Genomic DNA, 19864 nt, shown 5'->3' on the forward strand with positions numbered 1-19864 from the left:
CATGGGTAAAAGCCACCTTTTTATATATCTCGAAACCACTTTTTACATAATTGCTTTTTAATTTGTTTATAAACTGTAACCCTTAGACATCCCTTAGCCGCCTGAAAAACAAGATCTGAATCAAAAATACATTACAAAACTTGTCTATCTTCACCAGTTGGTAGTGAAAACAAAACAAAGAGGCGAATCTCCAAAACCCAAACCACCTGGACATAATTTTGAATTATGTTTATTATGTTTGCCTCAAAAAGTTGCCTTTTTCCACCAAGAAAACGACCGAGAAGAGGTGGCGAAAGAGCATTCAACATTCCCACAGTCTAGACAACTTGTTTATGGTTAAGTTGCGTGCAGATCCCGCCCACTATATGGCTATAACAAGTATATCTCCCTGTAAAACCCAACTCCGATTCCATCTCATTCAGGGAACAATGCGCTTTGGCTGCGCCCTTGCAACAAATTTATAACTATACCCCTGGAATTTTTTTGTATACACATTTTTATTAAAAACGTGGCTGGGGGTGGAAAAATAGAAACAGTCAACCGAATGGCTAAAAGCTAAAAGGCAAAGTAAGCCACAAAGTAGAAAAGTAAAATGCCAACTTCCTGGACTCCTTCTCTGCGAAAAAGAAGTCGTGCAGCGGAGTTTAAGTGGCAAACTGAGCCAGCAACTTACGGCCAAGAACCGAAGGAGCTATATATTTTGCATACGTATTTGCGTTGCGAAATATTTTCATTTTATATCGCTCGCTGGCTTTTCGTTGTGCAATTTATTTAGCATGAATTGTTTTCCCGCCCTGCACGGCTTGGCTCTCAGACTCCAACTCTGGCGATGACTTCTGCGTTTTGTGACAAATTAAGTTGGCAGCAAATAAGATATTTTTATAGGTGCTTCAGGATATTTTTCCAGCTCGGGGTATGAAAGTTTTGCCAGTGACTTGGTAACGATGCAAGTTTCATTCCGGAATTACGCTTAGTGCTTTTGTCAATGAAATGCACACAAGAAAGACAATTTTAAACACGTATAAAGGCGTCTGTTGCTGATGCTAGATTTCTTAATTATATCTGTAGATAAACTTGGTATAAGCTTAGAGGAAACAATGAATTTTATACCAATTTGGAAGTACAAAAAAGTGACACCCAAAAAATATTATTTGCTACCAAAAAACAGACATTCTTTGCACTCACACCCACTTTTAATATTTTCTCCAAGCAAGCCAACTTTTGCACAAGTTAGGAATATAATTTTTCCTTTTGAGCAAAATAAAACAAAGACCTGGGGAACATTTTAATCAAATTTGGCAAAAAGTGTTTCTAAATTGGCAGACATATGCGAACAGACATAGAATCCCCCAGGCTTCCATCCCTAATTTTCAGTCAACACTTTTCATATTTTTTATTTTTAGCCGCTCACATGTCGTAATTTGCAGCAAGCCAATTTGCGTTTGCCTTTGAACTTGGTTCCAAATTTTTTAACCCCTCCACGGCAGCAGATTTCCCTTTCTCCGGGGACGAGTGAAAATTTTGTGCTGTCTGCGAGAAAAATGATAAGATGACAGCGCCATGAAGAAGGCAAGTGCGAAACGTAAAAAATATGGCAGCTCATTTTTTAATATTTTTCCTCCTTGGTGTACTTTTTGGGACAGACAGTTGGCAAACACCAGCCGGATAGATAGGACGCTCGAGAGTGGCACCTGTAAATTTTGGGGCTCTTCCCTGCCACCCAAGAGGACTAAATAAAAATGTCGACGTGCCGGCAATTGAGGGGCAGGACGCGGTGGCAGAGTTATATGTGTCTGCGACACGTAGCCTTTGACATTGGCCCCGCTAATGAGCCAGCACTTTGACAAACTGCCACCCGGCATTTGGCACTTGCAACTGAACTTGGGCCAATTGAAGGGCTGGCCAAGTGGAAGGGGATTCCTGCGGAGGAATAATGCAATTATGCGTCCATTGAGACTGCAGTCTATACCATGTTTGGCAGCAAACATAATTAGACCATGTTCAGGACAAGCCAGCCTAATTTGAATCATATCCTTTCATTTAAAACATTTCATAATCGATATATTATTAGTTTTTCTAGTCGGGCCGTGTTATTTTAAGATAGAACCTGTATAAACACACAGAGTTTAAAAATAGGGTTTACATCTATCAAACATTTACATCTAGTTAGTAATTCACGAGCATGTGCAAGAATCCACCCAATTTGAATGGTCCAACCTAACCAATTGATCCAATCATCAATTGAGCTGAATAGCTAATAAAGCCAATTTTTTCCCCATCAACCCAGAGACACATTTAAAAAAGGCTGCTGAGGCTGTCACGGTATTTCCAATAGAAACCAAGCTGGCCTATCCCAACCCCATTTAACTCACTTCGCCGTCGAAATGCATAAATAATTACCGGACAGCTGTCCGCCGAATGAGAGAAATCAAACCGAAAATCGATGCAAAACTTTAGAGCAATAAAGTATATAATTGAAGGGTTAACGAAGCCGGGCTGGAAAAAGCCCGAGCTTAACCCATTAGAGAGGTTTGTGGGATTTGGCGATGATGGGCAAAGTAATTCGGAGAGCACATCAAAAATTAATGCAAAAATAAATAATAAAATAATACACCGTTAAATAATCCGAAAACCAACACCATTAATAAACTCAGCGACAGGACAGCGACGGACGAAGCGAAGCGAAGAGAAGCGAAGAGAAGAGGACGAAGGACTCTGGACTCGAGCGCACAGTGAAATATTGGCAAATAAAACGATTTTGACGCTGAATTTTAAAACAAGTGGCACGTAGCACAGAGTCCCGCTTTCAGGACCATCGAACCACCCTCAGAAAACAACGAACACCAGGACTCAAATTCAAAATCGCATTTATTATACTTACATTCCAAGTTTTCCGCCCTGCGTACGTTTGTCAAATATTTATTCTCTGGATTGGATCGCTGGATTTACTTATTAGCATGCGCATGCCGCAGACCCAAGTCCCAAGTCCTTTGGCGGTCCTCCCTTTGCTAACGAATCGCAGCAACAACACCAGTCCAGTGGCCAGAAGGCACTCGGATTCGAATTCGGTGCAGGAAACGGGAAATAGGCTAAAGAGCACGTGAAAAGCAGCCAGGACATACCTGAAGTGTCGCGCTGAAGTGTCCTCCAGGCGACTCGTCAATCGTCCTTTGCCCACTCGCACACCACGCCGAAATCAATTGCCAACGGACAGACGGACGGACGGACGGACGAACGGACAGGCGAAAGGAGCTATAGCCGGAATATCTCAAAAAGATGGCAAGTATTTGAGTATCTGAAGAATGAGTGGGCGGCGGCCAAAGTATCCGGAGGGCGGGGCTGTCGAGCGGGCGGAGTAAAAATTACCAATTAGGTAAAATGGCAAAATGAGTGAGTGTCAGCAGGGAAAGAAGGGGAAATGTGAGACCAGCGGAAGGTCGGGGAAAACTCGGGAGGCGGTAGAAGAACAACGGGGAATAAAAACAGGCAGGTGCACAGAAAGAAATGTCTAGTATATAACTTAGAATTTGAAAATTGTAATTTCAGTTCACATAATTATATACAAAATTATATTATGACCAGAACTATGGATAATAAGGATAATAAAGTGAAGCACAAAGTATTACATGTAATGAAATTAAATTAAATTTAGGATTGCTTATACCAAAAATATTTTAAGTAAATGTAAATAAAATGGCTCAATTGCATATTGTTTAAAATGCTTTTTATGAAAATAAGTGTTAATATAACGACTTAAGTTTTTTATTTTGGGACCTTTTGATATTTAATAATATACATATATCCATTATTTTGTTCAGTGTTCATTTAGACAGTAGCAGTATTAGACCCGCAACTGGATGACTTCAAAAATGGTGTCGGTATTGCCGCCCCTTCAGCTGCAATCCCCCCTGATCGCCCAGCTACAGCCAGTCGATGCTTATTTAATTATGGAACCATCTGTGCGCGTTTGCAGGGCGCTTTGATTTTACGCTTTTTTGAACATTTTTTCTTTGTGCGACGCCTGCTTTTCTCCCCCAACCCCCCGCCGACCCACCATTCCTTTTAACAATCCGCTGCACGCCTTATCTTCCCAATCGACTGGCTATATCTTTGCATTTCTTTAGGGACAAAGCCAGAGAGTTTCGCATCGCGATTTTCTCATTCGTTTACGGTTCGTTAATTTCATTGTTTTTCGCAAAATGTGCGCTGGAAAAAATAAACCAAAATTAGAGGGACGGCGGGAGAATATAGAAACATTTATAAAATTATTATACGTCATATTTGTTATTGGTTCTTTCTTTTAAAATGCGGGACTGATATAATAGTCTAACAGCTATAGCTATTACACATTTAATTTGAAGTAAAACAATAACAAAGAAGTGCAAAACATCAACAGTCGAGATAACTGACTATCTGATACCCATCACTCAGCTAGTGCAGTAACGAGACAGTAGTATGAGGAAGAAATGGAAAAGGAAAGAAGAAAGTCTCTTTTCATGATTCCGCAACCTGGTGGCCAACATTTTGACAGCTTTTTGTGGTCAGTTGGCTAAGAGTGGGCGTAGCTTTAGAAACTCGGCGTCTCTAGAATCAACATGATTAATGCTTATTCTTTAGGCATTATAGTTCCCAAGCTCTCGCCGTTCATACGGACAGACGGACAGACAAACAAACGGACTTGGCGCGGTTAGTGGTCCTAATTTAGAATATATATACTTTATAGGGTTTACACTTAAGACCGTAATCTTGTAATTTTACAATGATGCACCCAATAGTATTCACAAATGTCCAGCATAAACCAAAATCTTTTAAATAGTGAAATCACCTAAAATTCGATATCATCGAATCTAGGGACTTTAATTAAAGCTGTAAGCCTGAGCTAAACTCGCTTTCAGAGCCGTTCAATTACGCTTTGACAAACACTCGGCAGACGCCATCTTCTCTTTTATTTATACGGGTGTGTATATATAAATAGTACAAAATAACGTTAACGTAGCAACTTTTCAATTTATTTTCCAATCTGAACCCCCACCCAGCCCCATCGTGAGCCAGTGTCCATGTCCCATTCATCAATGTCCCCGAAAGAAAACACAGTGAAAAACGTACAAAAACTTCGGCGATTAACGTTTTAAAATTTGCCAAACGGCGAGAAGATGAAGGGAATGAAAATTCGCCAAACGAGAGGCGACAGGCAAATTAAATTTCCCAACTGACACCTCAATTGAATTTGCTCCCTGCTGGTCTTAGGCATATTTTGATATGTTGCCAAAACAAATTCGATTTCCCCGAGCACACCTTGATTGACACAATGGCTAAGGTAATTCTCAAACGAACGTCAATCAAGGGCGCTCAAGTCGTTCGTGATTGCCCAAAGAATTCTGACATATCTGCTCTTTTGATTCTCCGACGAAAAACGAACGAAATGCGAAAAAAAAAACACGAGATGAACCCAAAATTTAACTAACCAAAAATGCTGCCTGCTGTGGTAATTTGTTAAAGCGGTTTTCCAGCGGATATCACGTGCGCATCATCCACATCGTTTCAAGACGATTTGACACGTTGATTGATCCGCTCATTGAGGCAAAAATGGAAAGCCAAAGCCGAGGTCCTTTGTCCCCCAAAATCCGCCCACCCGGATTTCCCACCCACTTGGCTTTTTGCATGTGAGTACCCGGAATTCCTTAGACATTAAACAAAGTAACAACTTCATGGGGCGAAGCTGTCATTAGCGGGAAGGAAACGCCCTCCGCGGGGAGTGCCCAGATGTCTGGGTAGGGGATTTCCCTTAGTAACTCAGCACAAAAAATAAAAATGATTATGAAAATTTCAACGTAAAAAACGTCGCGTCATGTGCAAAATTATTGGGTAATTAACGTGACACAGACACAACGGCAACGTCACAGCAGACGATGACTATAAAAATATTTTCAAGTCGCGGAAGATCAGCCCCGATAAGTTGGCAACGAGGTATGGGGGTATGAGATGCATGTCCGGATAATTTATAGATAAAAATGGAAACTTCGCATGGCAAGTGGCAGTCTTGGCTGGAAAAGCATAAATTCTTATAGAGCAGCAAAAAATGTTTCATTTATGGGTCTTTTGATTTAAGATTATCATATATAATGGTAATTTTACGGTGCCTTTTTAAGAGAAGCCATTGATATTTTAAGGACGACAATATAATTACGACTTTACGACTATGCCTTGAAACGAGGCCTAAAGCTCGGAATAAAATTTCTGTGCATTACGGTTTATTTTTTAACATTCCGTAAATTCCAAAAATTTATACTATTCATCTCAAAATGTGCAACAAAAAGTATCTTAAAGAAGCATATCGAACAAACAAGATAAGCCTACTTTGTTTCTGCTTTTGAGACACCCACAAATAACAGTATCCCCCCAAAAAATATTCATTAAACCAAAATACAATGTTTGCATACTTTTCCGTGCTATTTTGGCATTTCATACAATCATTCAATTTTTTGGATACATTTCAAGTGGCACCTGCTCATTTGATATGCACGATATAACCGGCTAAAAACACAACAATAAACACCTGAATAAATTAATCCACCCAGACCAGTACATAGCTGCAAAAAGTGAGCAGCCAATTCGATGATTTGACTTTTTGGCGTAATTAAAATGGGTAAAACACGGAAATTATGTCGCATCGAGGGGGAATAGCTCACGTTCTTTAGGACATTAAAACACCGTTTTACATCGTTTGATCCGCGTGCGGTCTGCAGTTTACATTTCAATTAAAGTTACATAACCCCAACATCAAACAATGGCAACCTCTGTGCACTTGGAATGCGGATGCAGATTCGCTGAGGTGGATGAGGCTCCACTTTGCCGTGATTTTGGCCTGGCACAAAAGTCAACTTCATGCAATATTCATCAGTGTGGGGGAGGAGCCGGAGCCAGGAGGTGTGGGGTATGCGTGACACAATGTGTACCCCTCGATACTCCCATCACTAGATCAGCCACGTCTCTGTGACGGGCTCTTTTCAATATTTCATGAGTATTGGCCGCCATAATCAAGCCAAAGCAGCCTCATTCGCATTTTAGACTATTCAGCAGAACAGAGTAGAATATACTTAGGGAATAGGATCATATTCAAGGTGTATAGAAATAGTTGTTCAAATACATAGATGTAAATATAATTGAATATTTAATATATACTTCGTAGAAAATACTTAGGGAATAGGATTATATATAAGGTGTATAGAAATAGGTGTTCATATACACATGTAGATAGATGTAAATATTTATATTATAACAATAATTATTGAAAACCTATTTTGATATTTCAAATGAGAAATCTTAATGAAACTTGCAGCTTAGTGTAACCGATAAGGCAGACTCACACATATGCAAATACACAACCACAGACACAACATCACAGGCACACGTCGAGCCAAAGTTATTTTTGCATATATGTATACATGATTCGGTTTATTAGATTCGTACAAAGGCATACAATATGTCTGTCTGTCAGACTGCGAATGTGTGTGTGTGTGTCTGGGAGTGTGTGAGTGTGCGTGAGTGTGGAATGCGGGTAGTACTCTGCCCTTGGCCAACAAAGGTCTCCCATTCCGAATCCCATACCCATTCCCTTCCAATTCCGTAAACCTCCCTGGAACCCTGGATTTCACTGGCTGTGGGTAAATTCAATTATTTGCCGCTGATATCGTCGTTTGTTTTTTGTTCGCCGCTTTTGCATTCATATTTATTGTACGGCACTTTAAATTGCTGTATTTACATTGCTAATTTACACACACGAGTCCACAGACAATGCAATTGTACTTTCTGAATTTAAAAAGCACTGAGATCTGAAAATCAATGCGTGCAAAAATAAACAGATATATTTTCAAAATATTTAAAATTTCTCCAAAATAAAGCAAATGCGCTTAGTTCCATGTTTTGACTATTTAAAATTCCATCAAGTAAAAATTGTAATATAAATTGTATAATAAACTAAGTTAAGTTAGATTTTATTATAAGCTTTTTTAATAATGCATTAATATTAATAAAATAGTCAATTATTTTGTTTCAATCTGACTTTCAGTTTTCCTGACTGCATTTGTGTTCTGGATTTTGTGAAGCAACATTTTGCATTCGACATTCGAAAAATTGCAGAGCAATTAATTGACAAAGTTCATTTTAGGCTCCTTTTTGTTTGGCAGAAAGAGAAGGGGCACATATTGCGAGCGAGAGGGGAAGATAAATCACTTCTGGCTGCTAAACGCGAAAATTCAATATTTAAACATTGTTCCTGGGCTGTCCGATGGTTTTTGTTTGGTTTTCCACTGCGGTCATTTGAAGTTTGTCTCACTGAAATAGTTTGGCTAATGCGTTCGCATGCGAGTGTGTTATGGCTTGTATGTGGCATGTGACTGTCAATTGTTATGGTTTCTGCCAATTTAAATTTTCCAGCCTTCCTGCCCCCCAAGCCCCAAAAAAAGGAACGCATTTGAAATCAATTTTTGGAATTGTTTTGGTTCCAGCTGTGTGCGTGCAATGTATTTGTGTGATATGTGTCAAAGCATTCGTTTAAATGGCAACTACAATTTAATAGGCATAGAAATTAAAGAGAGATTGTGTGAAAAATTATCCTATGTATATTCCTATAAATTGAGTTAATTGTATGAACTACCAAATAGACAAAAACCAAAACAAATGTTATACATCCAATTGTTTTTCTACATCCAAAAAAAATTTTATTTTATTACATAAATCAGGGATAACTTTTACTTAAACAAAAATGCTTATGCATTTTTATTAGATGTTCTAACATTTTGTATAATTATTTGATTTTCGAATTTACACTTGTCTCCTTCAAATAACAAGTCTCTCCGCAAAATTAGCCAAGGGCTTAAAACCTTTAACCAGAAACAGAAAAATGAAATTAAAAGTGGACAGAACAAATTGGATGTATGCCTTACCTAAATTTTACAAAAATGTATAACAAGCACACACATTTCGGGGGCAAGCAAAACAAATTCCATTCATTTAACAGAGAGTATAACATTTCGAAATTGGTTGAAAATGGCAAACAATAACAGAAACACAGACCATTAGTAACTTTTCCAGTTAGGCCAAAGCATATAACGCATACGCAGCGTTGTCAAAAAAAAAGTGGAACGGTAAAGGGCTGCATGCAGTTTGCCTGTGTACAATTTACATAAGGCGAAAGAGTGAAAAGTTTCCGAGTCCATGGACAATGAGATGTGGCCTTCCCTTCGCTGTCGGTGTTGTCGTTTTGTTGTTGTCGTCGCCGCTAGATAATAAATGACCGGCCATTAAATTGCAATTAAAAGCTCATATGTGCGCATAAACTTTACGCCCGACCATGCCTCCGCTGTCTGCCAAAAAATTTGCCTATGGCCAAACGCCCATTAATGGAGCAGACAGGGTCGAAAGCAAAGGGAAGTAAAGGCCGAAGCAGCAGCATCTGCATCAGAAGCCGTTGCATCCAAAGGAGTAAGTGCCATGGCCAGGATAATAGCCCGTATAATAGTAAATTTAACAGTTGGTTGGACATTTTGCGAAGCGTCGACCTCCAATAGTGGTCGCCTGGTAAACAAATTACGCGACCCATGCTCAGCTCGAAAAACACCGCAAGAAACTATTTGTACGATTTAGCAAGAGCTGAATCAAACCAGCCGCTCAAAAGTAAAATAAGGCCAATACTTTCTCACTTCTTAAAAAAGATATTTAATAAAATCTATATGATATATGTATAAGGTTAATATTAATCAATTATTAATATTAACCACTAGCATAATAATTAATTTTTAATCAATATATAATATTATTACGTTTTGTAAAATAGTTTATTAAAAATGCCACAATACAATTTTTCAAGATATTTTTAATCTGATTTAATACCATTTGAGATATTTCACACACAATTAAAGTGCACACATTAATTTTATTCCCTGTGTCGGCGCAGAAAATTGGCGCACGGCATCGCTCGAAGCTGTAACTTTTCTTACATAATTGACATTACGTATACGTAATATGGAGGCGCCTAGGTAAAAGCCCTGCCCACATGCAAAATACGCATAGGTCTGTGTCTGTCTGCTCGGCGGCTTATGTGTGTGTGTGTGCTGGCAGTCAATTAGAAAATGTGCATTGTACATAATTAAGATTTATATGCACTCACAGTGAGAAAGAGGAGCGCACTCTCGGAACAACAGTCCATATCGAATGGATTTCGCACAGGGAAAGCGAACTAGTGCAGCACTCGAAACTAGGAGGGATTATCGGTTAGGCTCGATCGGTCAGGAAACGCTCTACAGAAGGATACATAAACAAATCACCAGGCATTATAAAAAACTTTACTTTAAGTATTGAAAAAATCAGTTAAAAACAGTGTAAGAGCAATGAATAAAAGATACGACGCATGTTCATCAATACCCACGTTTACATAAACATAACATACAATAAAAATAACTTTACTAATTCGATTTAATTTTTTTTTCGATATATTTTTTTTACAAGTGATCCCCTGCTTCATGTACCCGAAAGTATTATTAATCAGCAGCTGCTTATATAATACTTCTTTTTGTATATCAATATTGATGCAGCTCATTTCTAGGCCGCTGCGACTTCGGGCAATGTTTCATTAGAAAAAGGGGGCCGATTGGGTTGGGTGTGGAAAAAAACGCTTAGCGAGTTTTGTGGAAGCCGCCAACTGGATGCAAATTTCCATTAGCCATGCAAACGCAAAACTAGCCGCCATTTATCTGTCCAACAGAAGCGAGGGGAAGTGCGGAGAAGGGTTGGGAAATCGAGGATGGTAAGGGGATTGCCGGCCTGGCAGTAGTTAAAATTTACTGCCCAGTTGCCAAACGCAACAGTAGCAGTTGCAAGTCGGCAATATGCATACGCGTTTTATGCGATGCAGCAAATGACGTGAAGCGGGGTGGGAAAGTGGTGGAAAACTAGGGGAAAATCGGTGCAAAACGGGGCACACAAGAAGCCGAGGGAGGCGGGGTGGGTCAATTTAATGGAAATTTTTATTGAAAGCCAACAAAGCGCTCAATGGGCCGGCTAATGGCGTTAGTTGCCCCAAATGGGCCAAGTCGCTGGGGGACTGTGAAGTAGCTTAAAAATGTTAAATGAAAACCAGCTGCCACACTATCTATCCCACTTTCGCTCCCTCCATGGCACTCTGTATTTATTAATAACGCCTTTTGACTTTTCCTGCCTCCCGGAAAAATTGTCTTCTAAAGTTATGGTAAGTGCTTTAGTTTGAAACTAGCTTATGAATAATAAACGCACCATTCGATATCCAATCAATTACAAGTTGAATATTCAATAGTGGTTTAAGCCATGTTAATTAAAGAAAGGCTTGTCGAAGCGAACTAATAGAAAACCATTTTCTCCGTCTATAAATTACCATACTTGTAATACATCGGAAATAAATCCGAAATAGGGAGAAGCCAAACGAATTAAAATGGGTTGCTCTAGCCAGAAGCTAAATAAAATGAAAAATAAATTTTAAAATTAACAATACTGACGGATATATTTTATACAATTTTTGGGGAATATTTAAAGGCAATTTATTAGCAGTAGATTTATTGTTCTACCTATTAAAAAATTTCAAAATATTCCATATGGCATTTAATGTACTTAATTGCCAAACTAGATTCCTATTATAACTCATTTTAAATTTATCTTGATTGAAATTTACGCCTAAGCAATTTAGTTTAGTTTAGTTTTTCTCTATCTAATATATGGCTTAAATAGCTTAATACCATTTTGATATCCATATTACTCTCCGCTTGTTTATTTCGCCTTAAATTGGTTTAATGACTTATGTCAAAGAATTTCCGCAATTTCATTTTCATTATTTTGATATATTTTTTGCCTTTTTCCAATCTCTATTTTAATTTTTTATTATTTTAATGCACATTCCCGGCGCCGCTTTTTCTATTATTTGGACAGCATGGCGTATACTTAATAAGCTTGCTATCCAACGTCTCCACGGTTCGTTCCTTTTAATCCGCTTCGCTCTGTTCCAAGTGCCGCTCATTGTTGCTGCAGTTTATTAAATATGCTTTTAGTTTCGCAACTGCCACGCCCACTTAGCTAAGTGCGGAGGCGGTGGCGAGTGGGCAACGGTATGGCAAATACTGCCAAAGGCAGTTTAGTTATTAATTTTTAATGCGTCCGCATTTCGCATAATTACGCGATGGAATGGATGGAGAAAAAGCTTAACTATTCTTGTGCCCGTTTTTGGCTATATCAAGTTATTTATTTGGCCTTTGGCTCCCAAAATTGTGCAAAAATGGAGCGCCAAGTTATTGGCTGCATTCCTTTTTGCCGAGCGCTTTCCTGGTCCGCATCTTTTTCCCCCTCCATTATTTTTGCATAGCCAGCGGCGTGGATGCGGAAAATGGACTAAAAGCAAATTTTGTTGGTACAAAGTCAAAGGTTTTTAATAATAAAACGAGGGACAATTGGTTGATGGTAGGGGCTGTATATTGCGGAATATGAACGGCACAAGTAGGGTCAATGTTTTTCGGGAATTCCACATCATATAATAGAAATATTACAAAATGGTTTTTGGAATATACCCATCTACATGTCTATCATACATACATTTTTACAATATTTATGTTTTATATACATATATAACAAGTTATTCACGTCCCTTTTACATTTGTATAATCCGAATCTTCTATTCCTTGTGGAAATGTCAAAGCCACAAATATCAACCACAGTCCTAAATATGGAGAGCACAAGTCAGGAAATTTAAAATTGTTTAAGCTTTAAATATAAAATGGCCAAAACAACACCAAAAGAAGTATACCATTTCGTTAGGCTCACATATGCAAAAGTTGGGTAACCCTAGACAGCCACTGAAAAAATCTTATTGAGCACAAAAAAATATTGCAGCATTTCCATAAATCGAGCAGCAACTATGGCCACCCACCTTCCCCAGTTTTCCCCAATTTCCCGCCCACCAAGGGCGGCAAATGCAGCGAAAGAAGCAGAGAGCTGCGGAGGAGCAAAGGCAAAAGCCTCACCAATAACAAAAGGCTGGCAAACTGCTGTTAAACTGTTGTTTAAACGCATTGGTGTTGGGCAAAAGAAAGCGGTGGGAGGCGAGTGGTGGGTGAGTGGGTAAGTGGGTAAGTGGGTGAGTGGGTGTTTCGGGGAGGCTGGGTGGTAGCATTGTGCGAGCCACAAGCTGCACCATACACCCACATATATGGCTTCGATCTACTGCCGCATGAATGTATTGGTATTGAAAATCCCTTTGATTTTGTGCCGCACCGTTGCAAACAGCAATTTGGCAAATCCTTTCACAATCAAAATCAACCGCAGATGAAATTTTGCCCAGAAAATTCCACAGGAACAGCATCCGCTATCCGTAGTCGAAAAAAAGTTGTTAACTTTTTGCAGAAAATTTCCCGACCGTGTGTGTGTATGGGCATGTAACTTGCGTATGCTCAAAAATCATTCGACGGTAAAACGCCAAATTAGCGTAAAGTGTACACTTACAAAAAATGCCAACTGTTCTGTTCACATACAAGTATATCCGCTTTGAAGACACAACTGTTAGTTGTCTTACCTAAAAAGTTTGTATTTCTTAAAAGTTTGAAAGGTTTTGAAGCTATTGTGCAAAGGCAATAAATTAACAATTAAAATTACGATAAAATATTGATGCAATTAATATCAGAAATACAGGATGTTTTTATTTTCAGTGAGGCCCTTGCAGAAGTCCTTGTGCTGTCCCCCTTTTCAGCTGCTGTTGCTGTAATTGTTGCTGCCGTTGCTGTGTGCAGGTGCTTAAGCATTTTACGAGCAACTGTATTCAATTTGACTGCCAGCCTCCCGCTTTCTGGCGCTGCCAGCACATTACGCATACGCCGTGTGTTAAATGCGCTTAAAAGTCAGGCCAATAAGTTGTTGTTGCTGCTGCTGCTGCTGCTACTGCGCCTGCTGTTGTTGCTGCTCTTGTTGCCGGTAAATTGTAGTTGCTGCCACTGCTGCTGTTTGTGTAATGAAAACTTTTACAACGCCATATGCAGGCTATTAAAAAACAGCTCGCACACACACGCACAAGGGTAGGTCCGCCAGCGCCTTGGAATATGCAATCAAGCTCATTTATACTCATTAAGCGCTTATGTGCACTGGCATGGGTGGGGCGAGGCAGATGGCTGCGGAGCGGCCTTTAATAAGGATCCCCACTGACGGAGCGGTTCATTTGGGGCCCCCGAAATTGGCCAGGATCCCTCAATTTGCAGCAGAACAATGCACGGACATAATAAAGGTATTTAAATTAAAACAGTAAAATCCCGCTCAGAAATACACCGTTAAATTTCAGAAATGTGCATTTATGTGTATTATACTAAATAATGATCTTGACATTACCAGCAGAGAAATTTGCAAAATCATGGACATAAAAGTGAGCAAAGATTAACGCAGAAGGGGAAAAGTATGATACAAGAACTTCTGAATTTTGAAAGAACAATAATCGAGAACTTTACAGATCATCATCATCGTTATAAGTGGGCAGAGGATAGAAGCTGGCCTCCATTAACCCGCGTTCCACTTGACGGCGCATCTCGTCGGTAAAAACCACATCTGGGGGTTTTAGAGCGGGGTTCTTGACCAATTGCAAGTTGGGATCATCAACCAACTTCCGCAACAGATAGACGAAGGGACTCTCAATATTATAGTTTGACTTGGCGGACAATGTAGTGGAGGTTTTTCTTACGATGAAAGTCAAAGCGCCTAGGCCTAACCTTCCGTTGCTTGATATCCACCTTGTTTCCACACAAAACAATCGGAATATTGCCGCATACCCTCACCAAGTCGCGGTGCCAACGTGCCACATTCTTGTAGGTAATTCTCGAGCTCACGTCGAACATTATTATGGCACATTGGACATAATACCCATCTTGTAGGCCACCGAACTTCTCCTGACCGGCAGTGTCCCACACATAGAAGCGGTACACTCCTCGGTTGGTGTGGAAGAGTATTGGATGGACCTCCACACCCAGGGTCGCAATGTATCGCCTCTCGAACTCGCCGGTCAGGTGTCGCTTGATAAATGTGGCTTTCCCAGTTCCTCCGTCTCCGAGAAGAACCAGCTTGAATGAGGTCACCTCTTGCATGATCGAGAAAAGTGATATATTTATTTTATGATATTGAATTGAACCTATCCCGGGAGCGGCTTGTGTATTGTAAGAAGTTTCTGCCACGAAACAGTTACTAATATATCCCAACCTACTGTGTGCACACAAAATTTAAGGGAATAAGTGGTGGTAGATCGGTTCAATCTGATTTTAGCCAACTAAGTTAGCAGTCTGCACATAGGCAATACTCAGTTCAGGGCTCCATTAGCGGCTTTATATATAATTATATGCTGATTACTGCAGCTTTTTCGAGTATGAACTTGCAGCCTCGTTTTCTACCATGAGGCGACTAAGTAATTAACAAATTAAAATATGCGAGTGAGTTTGTGCAGAGGGAACAGGGATATAAAGTCTTCGGATAACTGAAAGCATTGCAAGATGCTGCAGGGGTTAAAGGACAAACTATAAAACAATTTCAGTGGCACTTCACGGAAGTCGGGGTAATTATGGAAAGCTTGAACGCAATCTAAAATGCCAGATGTAGGACTATAAATAACTTAAGCAAAAATAAACAACCCATTTATTTGCTGCATAAAATATTAAATAAATATTAATAAATATACTCTTGGAATAATATTCGCTATATAATTTTAATAATATTTTAAACATTTCGTTGCCGGCTTTTGTTGCTTTTCAGCCATCTTTAACAGTTACCCAGCATATTAACAAAATAAAATAGTTTCAATAGAAACAATGAAAGCTTAATGTTACAGATCTGAATTGGAATACACCTGCAGATAATAAAAACCAGCGATATATATACATATATGTAATATATGTATATATGCTACATATGTATATAATAAATTATAATTTTGGTGCATGGATGAAATGCAGCAGTTAAAACACAATGTGAAGAACGACTAGTTTCATTCTCCAATTTCTATTGAAGAAGTGCTTCCCAATTAGTAATGAAACCCAAATATTATTTGCAAATTGATCAACCACACGGCATATACATCCTGCATTACTACACCCACTTTGTGATTCCGCTTGGGCTCATCATAAAACCCATTTTCGGTACACAGGGCGTGTTGGGCAAAAGCTGTCGCATCAAATGAGAATCATAAATAATTTCATTTTCATTTCGGCTTCAATCCAACCCCAAAAACCCCTTCGACCAAAGATTTTGGCTTTTAAAAGTGACACACAGCCCCCGCCCGAAATCCTTAAACCTGTAATTTACGAGAGGCAACTGTTACACGCACAATTTTATATGTACATATGTATATATTTACAATCGCAAACAAAAGGAAATTGCATTCAACAATAGTTACAATTGCTGGGGGCCGAGAATGCCATAAATCATACGCCCAGTTGTACACGAAAGCATTTGCTGGGGCGTTAATTGTAAATAAATAACATATTAAAATTTCCAGTCAATAGGTTTAAGCCGTAATTAAAAGCAATAATGCGAAGGCGAGTGTTTGTCCTTCGCCGTTTTCCCATTTCCCATTTCCATCGTCTTTGCTCATTTCGTCCAGAAACGCCAGCAGCAGACGGTGCAAAAGTTTTGGCCCCCCAAAAAGGTCAATTAAACTGCATTAAGTTTAATAACTTTCAGTGCCCGGAACAGTTGCGAAGCACTGCCGATTGGAGTGGGTGAAGGCGGAGAAGGGTGTCCTTGGCAGGACCAAACAGGATCAGCCTTGGCGAGCGGATTATGTAGAAAACAGACATACGAATAGAACAGATTGTGCGGCAGGCCACATGCAACGTCAACAACAAACAACACCTGTTTATGGTTTTTCGCTAGCACAAATTTTACAACTGCCAGGACGAACAGGACGAGGCATGCGAAAGAGCACACACACACACACACACGCTCTCACGTCGCAAGGAAGTCACGTTTGTATATGTGCGACGGCGAGGCCAAAACTTTTCGTAGCCAACTAATTTTTCCTGTCAAATGCACAGACGACAACAGAAACCCCCAAAAAGAAGGACATAAGCGAAATATTATCTGCGATGGCCGACACTTTGATATGCTTGCTCGGCAAGAGCGCCTCAAAAATTCAGTGTAAATAATGTATTTTTATATAGGTTACAACAGAAACCGCAAGATATATCCAATCGAGATTAATTCAGTTATAATAGGAATATCAAGAAGATGCCATTAGTTATATTGCTAATTCTGAAGAACAGGATACAACCCCTAGGAAGGGTATGTGCCCCCCAAAAGGAACATTATAAAGAAAAAGAGGAGTAGCAAAGGGCTGGCTTTGGATAGCTGGTTTGGTTGGCAGGCGACGCGACGTCTTGGCGGTTCGGATTCGGTGGCTGAAGGTGGAATTAAATGTAAGCAGGATAAGAGGAGGACATCGGGGATGCGTACTACCCGGACGTACTATTATATATAACACATACCATCATATATCTGCCTGCTGGGACTGAATGCTCCTGGAGCGGGTTGTCTGCGCTTCACGCTTGATTATGCGTTTGCATGCACATAAAGGCAGAAGTCAAACACGGCACAAACCTCGACCTTTTTTATTATTATTTTTTTTAAACACGGGTATTTACATGGCTGACTTTGACGGCAGGTGTTGGCTGGCAGTTGGAGTTGGAGAAGTTGAGGAATTTGATGGCATTCTGTTCTGCAGATCGACTGGGATAAAAACTGCGTGCGTGCCATAAAAGTTATGGCTTTTCTGGGGTCAAACTAAGAGGGTGGCTGCTGGGTGGTCGGCATTAAAAGCCACAATGTCTGCGTTATTATGTTACATTTATGCACAGCCCGTTTTCGCTTTTAATTGCTTAGCTGACCTTGCTCACGAGTGGGTTAATGGGTTAGCCTTTTTGTCGGGGCTATCGCTTTTAATTTATCCAATGGCAGATGTAGATATTGCATAATTGCAATTTCAATTTGCCAGTTTTAATATGCAACTAAGGATGCGGGCGCTTTAGCTTTATAATTGAATGCTGGCACTTCTTTGGCAATTAGTAATTTTGCACAAATTCAATCTGCTTTTACTGAAATAAAATAAATGGGGGATATTTACGTAAATAAATTGTAAGTTGCGCGGAAATTATTTGTCTCTATAATTGAGCAAGCCGAGTAAAAACAAAAAAGAATGTTATAGTTACTCGGCTAGTGATCCTGATCAAGATTTTATATACTTTATAACATAACTTACCCAGAGGAATATATATTCTGTCTGCTTTTAATTAAATTTCCCTGCAAAATTAATCTGATTTAAATAAATACATCTCTTCACTTACACTGAAGTATGCCAAAGTATTTAACTCGCATCTATCTAAATTTCGCCGAATTTTCATTTTTCATTTTAGTTTGCACACTTGACCCTTGAAGTATTTAAAGGTGAACCATATCAACAGGCTCTCTATGGGTGCAATCTCGTGCCAACGGTTGCCAAGCTCTTATTTTGCTATTATTCTTTTGTTTTCGCCTCGTCTTTCCTTAATTATAAAGCTACACGAACCCGGCTCACACTCGGCATCATACATATAAATATATATGGGATTTTATAGCTGCACAGCCAAAAAACAAAAAAAAAACCGAGAAAAAAATAGCTTGGGAGAAGTAGAGGGAAAACTCATATTCCCATTGGCATCAAATTGTCTGCACGACAAGGTAACAGAGTATTAAAAATTTCAGCACCAGCAGCAACAGAATTTTCTGACCATCGTTCTACCGAGATGTTTTCCCGGCCAGTTTCCCCTGCTTTCCCAGAATTTCCCTAGCAACGCAAGCCGCTTAACGCAGCCAACTGCCAAATGTAAATATACTCCAACCCCAAACCGACAAAAAAATATAAAACTTTCTTAATAATACAACGAGCAGAAAAAAAAAGCGCCCCAGAAGGAGGAGTAAACTCGGTCCAAGGCGACGGCAGACCCGCGAGGAAAATTCGCATTGTTTTCAGCTTTTCAGCGCCCAAACAACAACCGAAAAGCGGAAAGCCGGGGCTGGGGAAATAAGTGGGCGTGGCGTTTGGACGGCGCTTTTCCAGAACCGGGGGACAGGCATTGGGAACTTAAAAACTTTGGCCATATCCCGCAGCTATGAACAACAGCAATCAATTTTCACATGCCGCCGAACAAATGTGCCCCACCAGGATGTCCCCCAGCGCAGAAGGGGCAGAGGCGTCGAAAAAGGGGCGAAAAGGGGCGAAAAGGTGGTGGCCGGAGTGCCAAAGTAGTAGTTTTAAATTATAATGCCCCTTCGCGTGGCAGATCCATTATGCTGGTCCATCATCAATCCAGGAAATCAAGAAGAGCCCTTGGCAACAAAGGCCTCGGAAGTGCCCACATTCCAAACTAAAGTCCAACTCTAATTAACCCTTTCAAGTGCAAATTAAACCATTATGGAAAGTCTTGTGAGGAATCTAGCTTACAAGTTAAGCTGCTAATGAATAGTAGAAACACAAATGTTTCTGAATATTAGTACAGGAAGAAAATTACTACTTGTACATCTACTTTGGATTTACTTCGGAGAAAAAAGGAAATATTAAATGTGCAGATAAATATGTTTAAAACGTAAATAAAGTTAAAACGTCGAAACACACCTGTATTAATATTTATTACACTTGGTTGCTTAGGAATATAATTTGTAATAGGAAAAAATCGTTTTTTTTTTATTAAAATTAAGAAATAATCATAGTTCAATAAATAGTCATAGTTGCAATCAATTGCCAGATTTATAGAAAATACATTTACATCAAACCATAACCAACCTATTATTT

At 39.5% G+C, this 19864-nt stretch overlaps 1 protein-coding gene and 1 long non-coding RNA gene across 2 annotated transcripts; one reads left to right on the forward strand and one right to left on the reverse strand.

The window, feature by feature from the left end:
- Window positions 1–14338: 14338 nt before the first annotated feature.
- Window positions 14339–15229, reverse strand: LOC6539571 (GTP-binding nuclear protein Ran). Its single transcript, XM_039374288.2, is given in 2 exon segments — window positions 14339–14714; window positions 14716–15229. Coding segments are annotated over 2 exon segments (633 nt in total). The 5' UTR covers window positions 15138–15229; the 3' UTR covers window positions 14339–14503.
- Window positions 15230–16192: 963 nt separating this feature from the next.
- On the forward strand, window positions 16193–17636 carry LOC120321571. Its single transcript, XR_005561269.2, has 2 exons — window positions 16193–17016; window positions 17076–17636. It is a non-coding gene; the product is annotated as an uncharacterized LOC120321571 (long non-coding RNA).
- Window positions 17637–19864: the final 2228 nt, after the last annotated feature.

The sequence above is a fragment of the Drosophila yakuba genome, chromosome 3L, assembly GCF_016746365.2.
Source record: "Drosophila yakuba strain Tai18E2 chromosome 3L, Prin_Dyak_Tai18E2_2.1, whole genome shotgun sequence".
Lineage (NCBI taxonomy): Eukaryota > Metazoa > Arthropoda > Insecta > Diptera > Drosophilidae > Drosophila > Drosophila yakuba.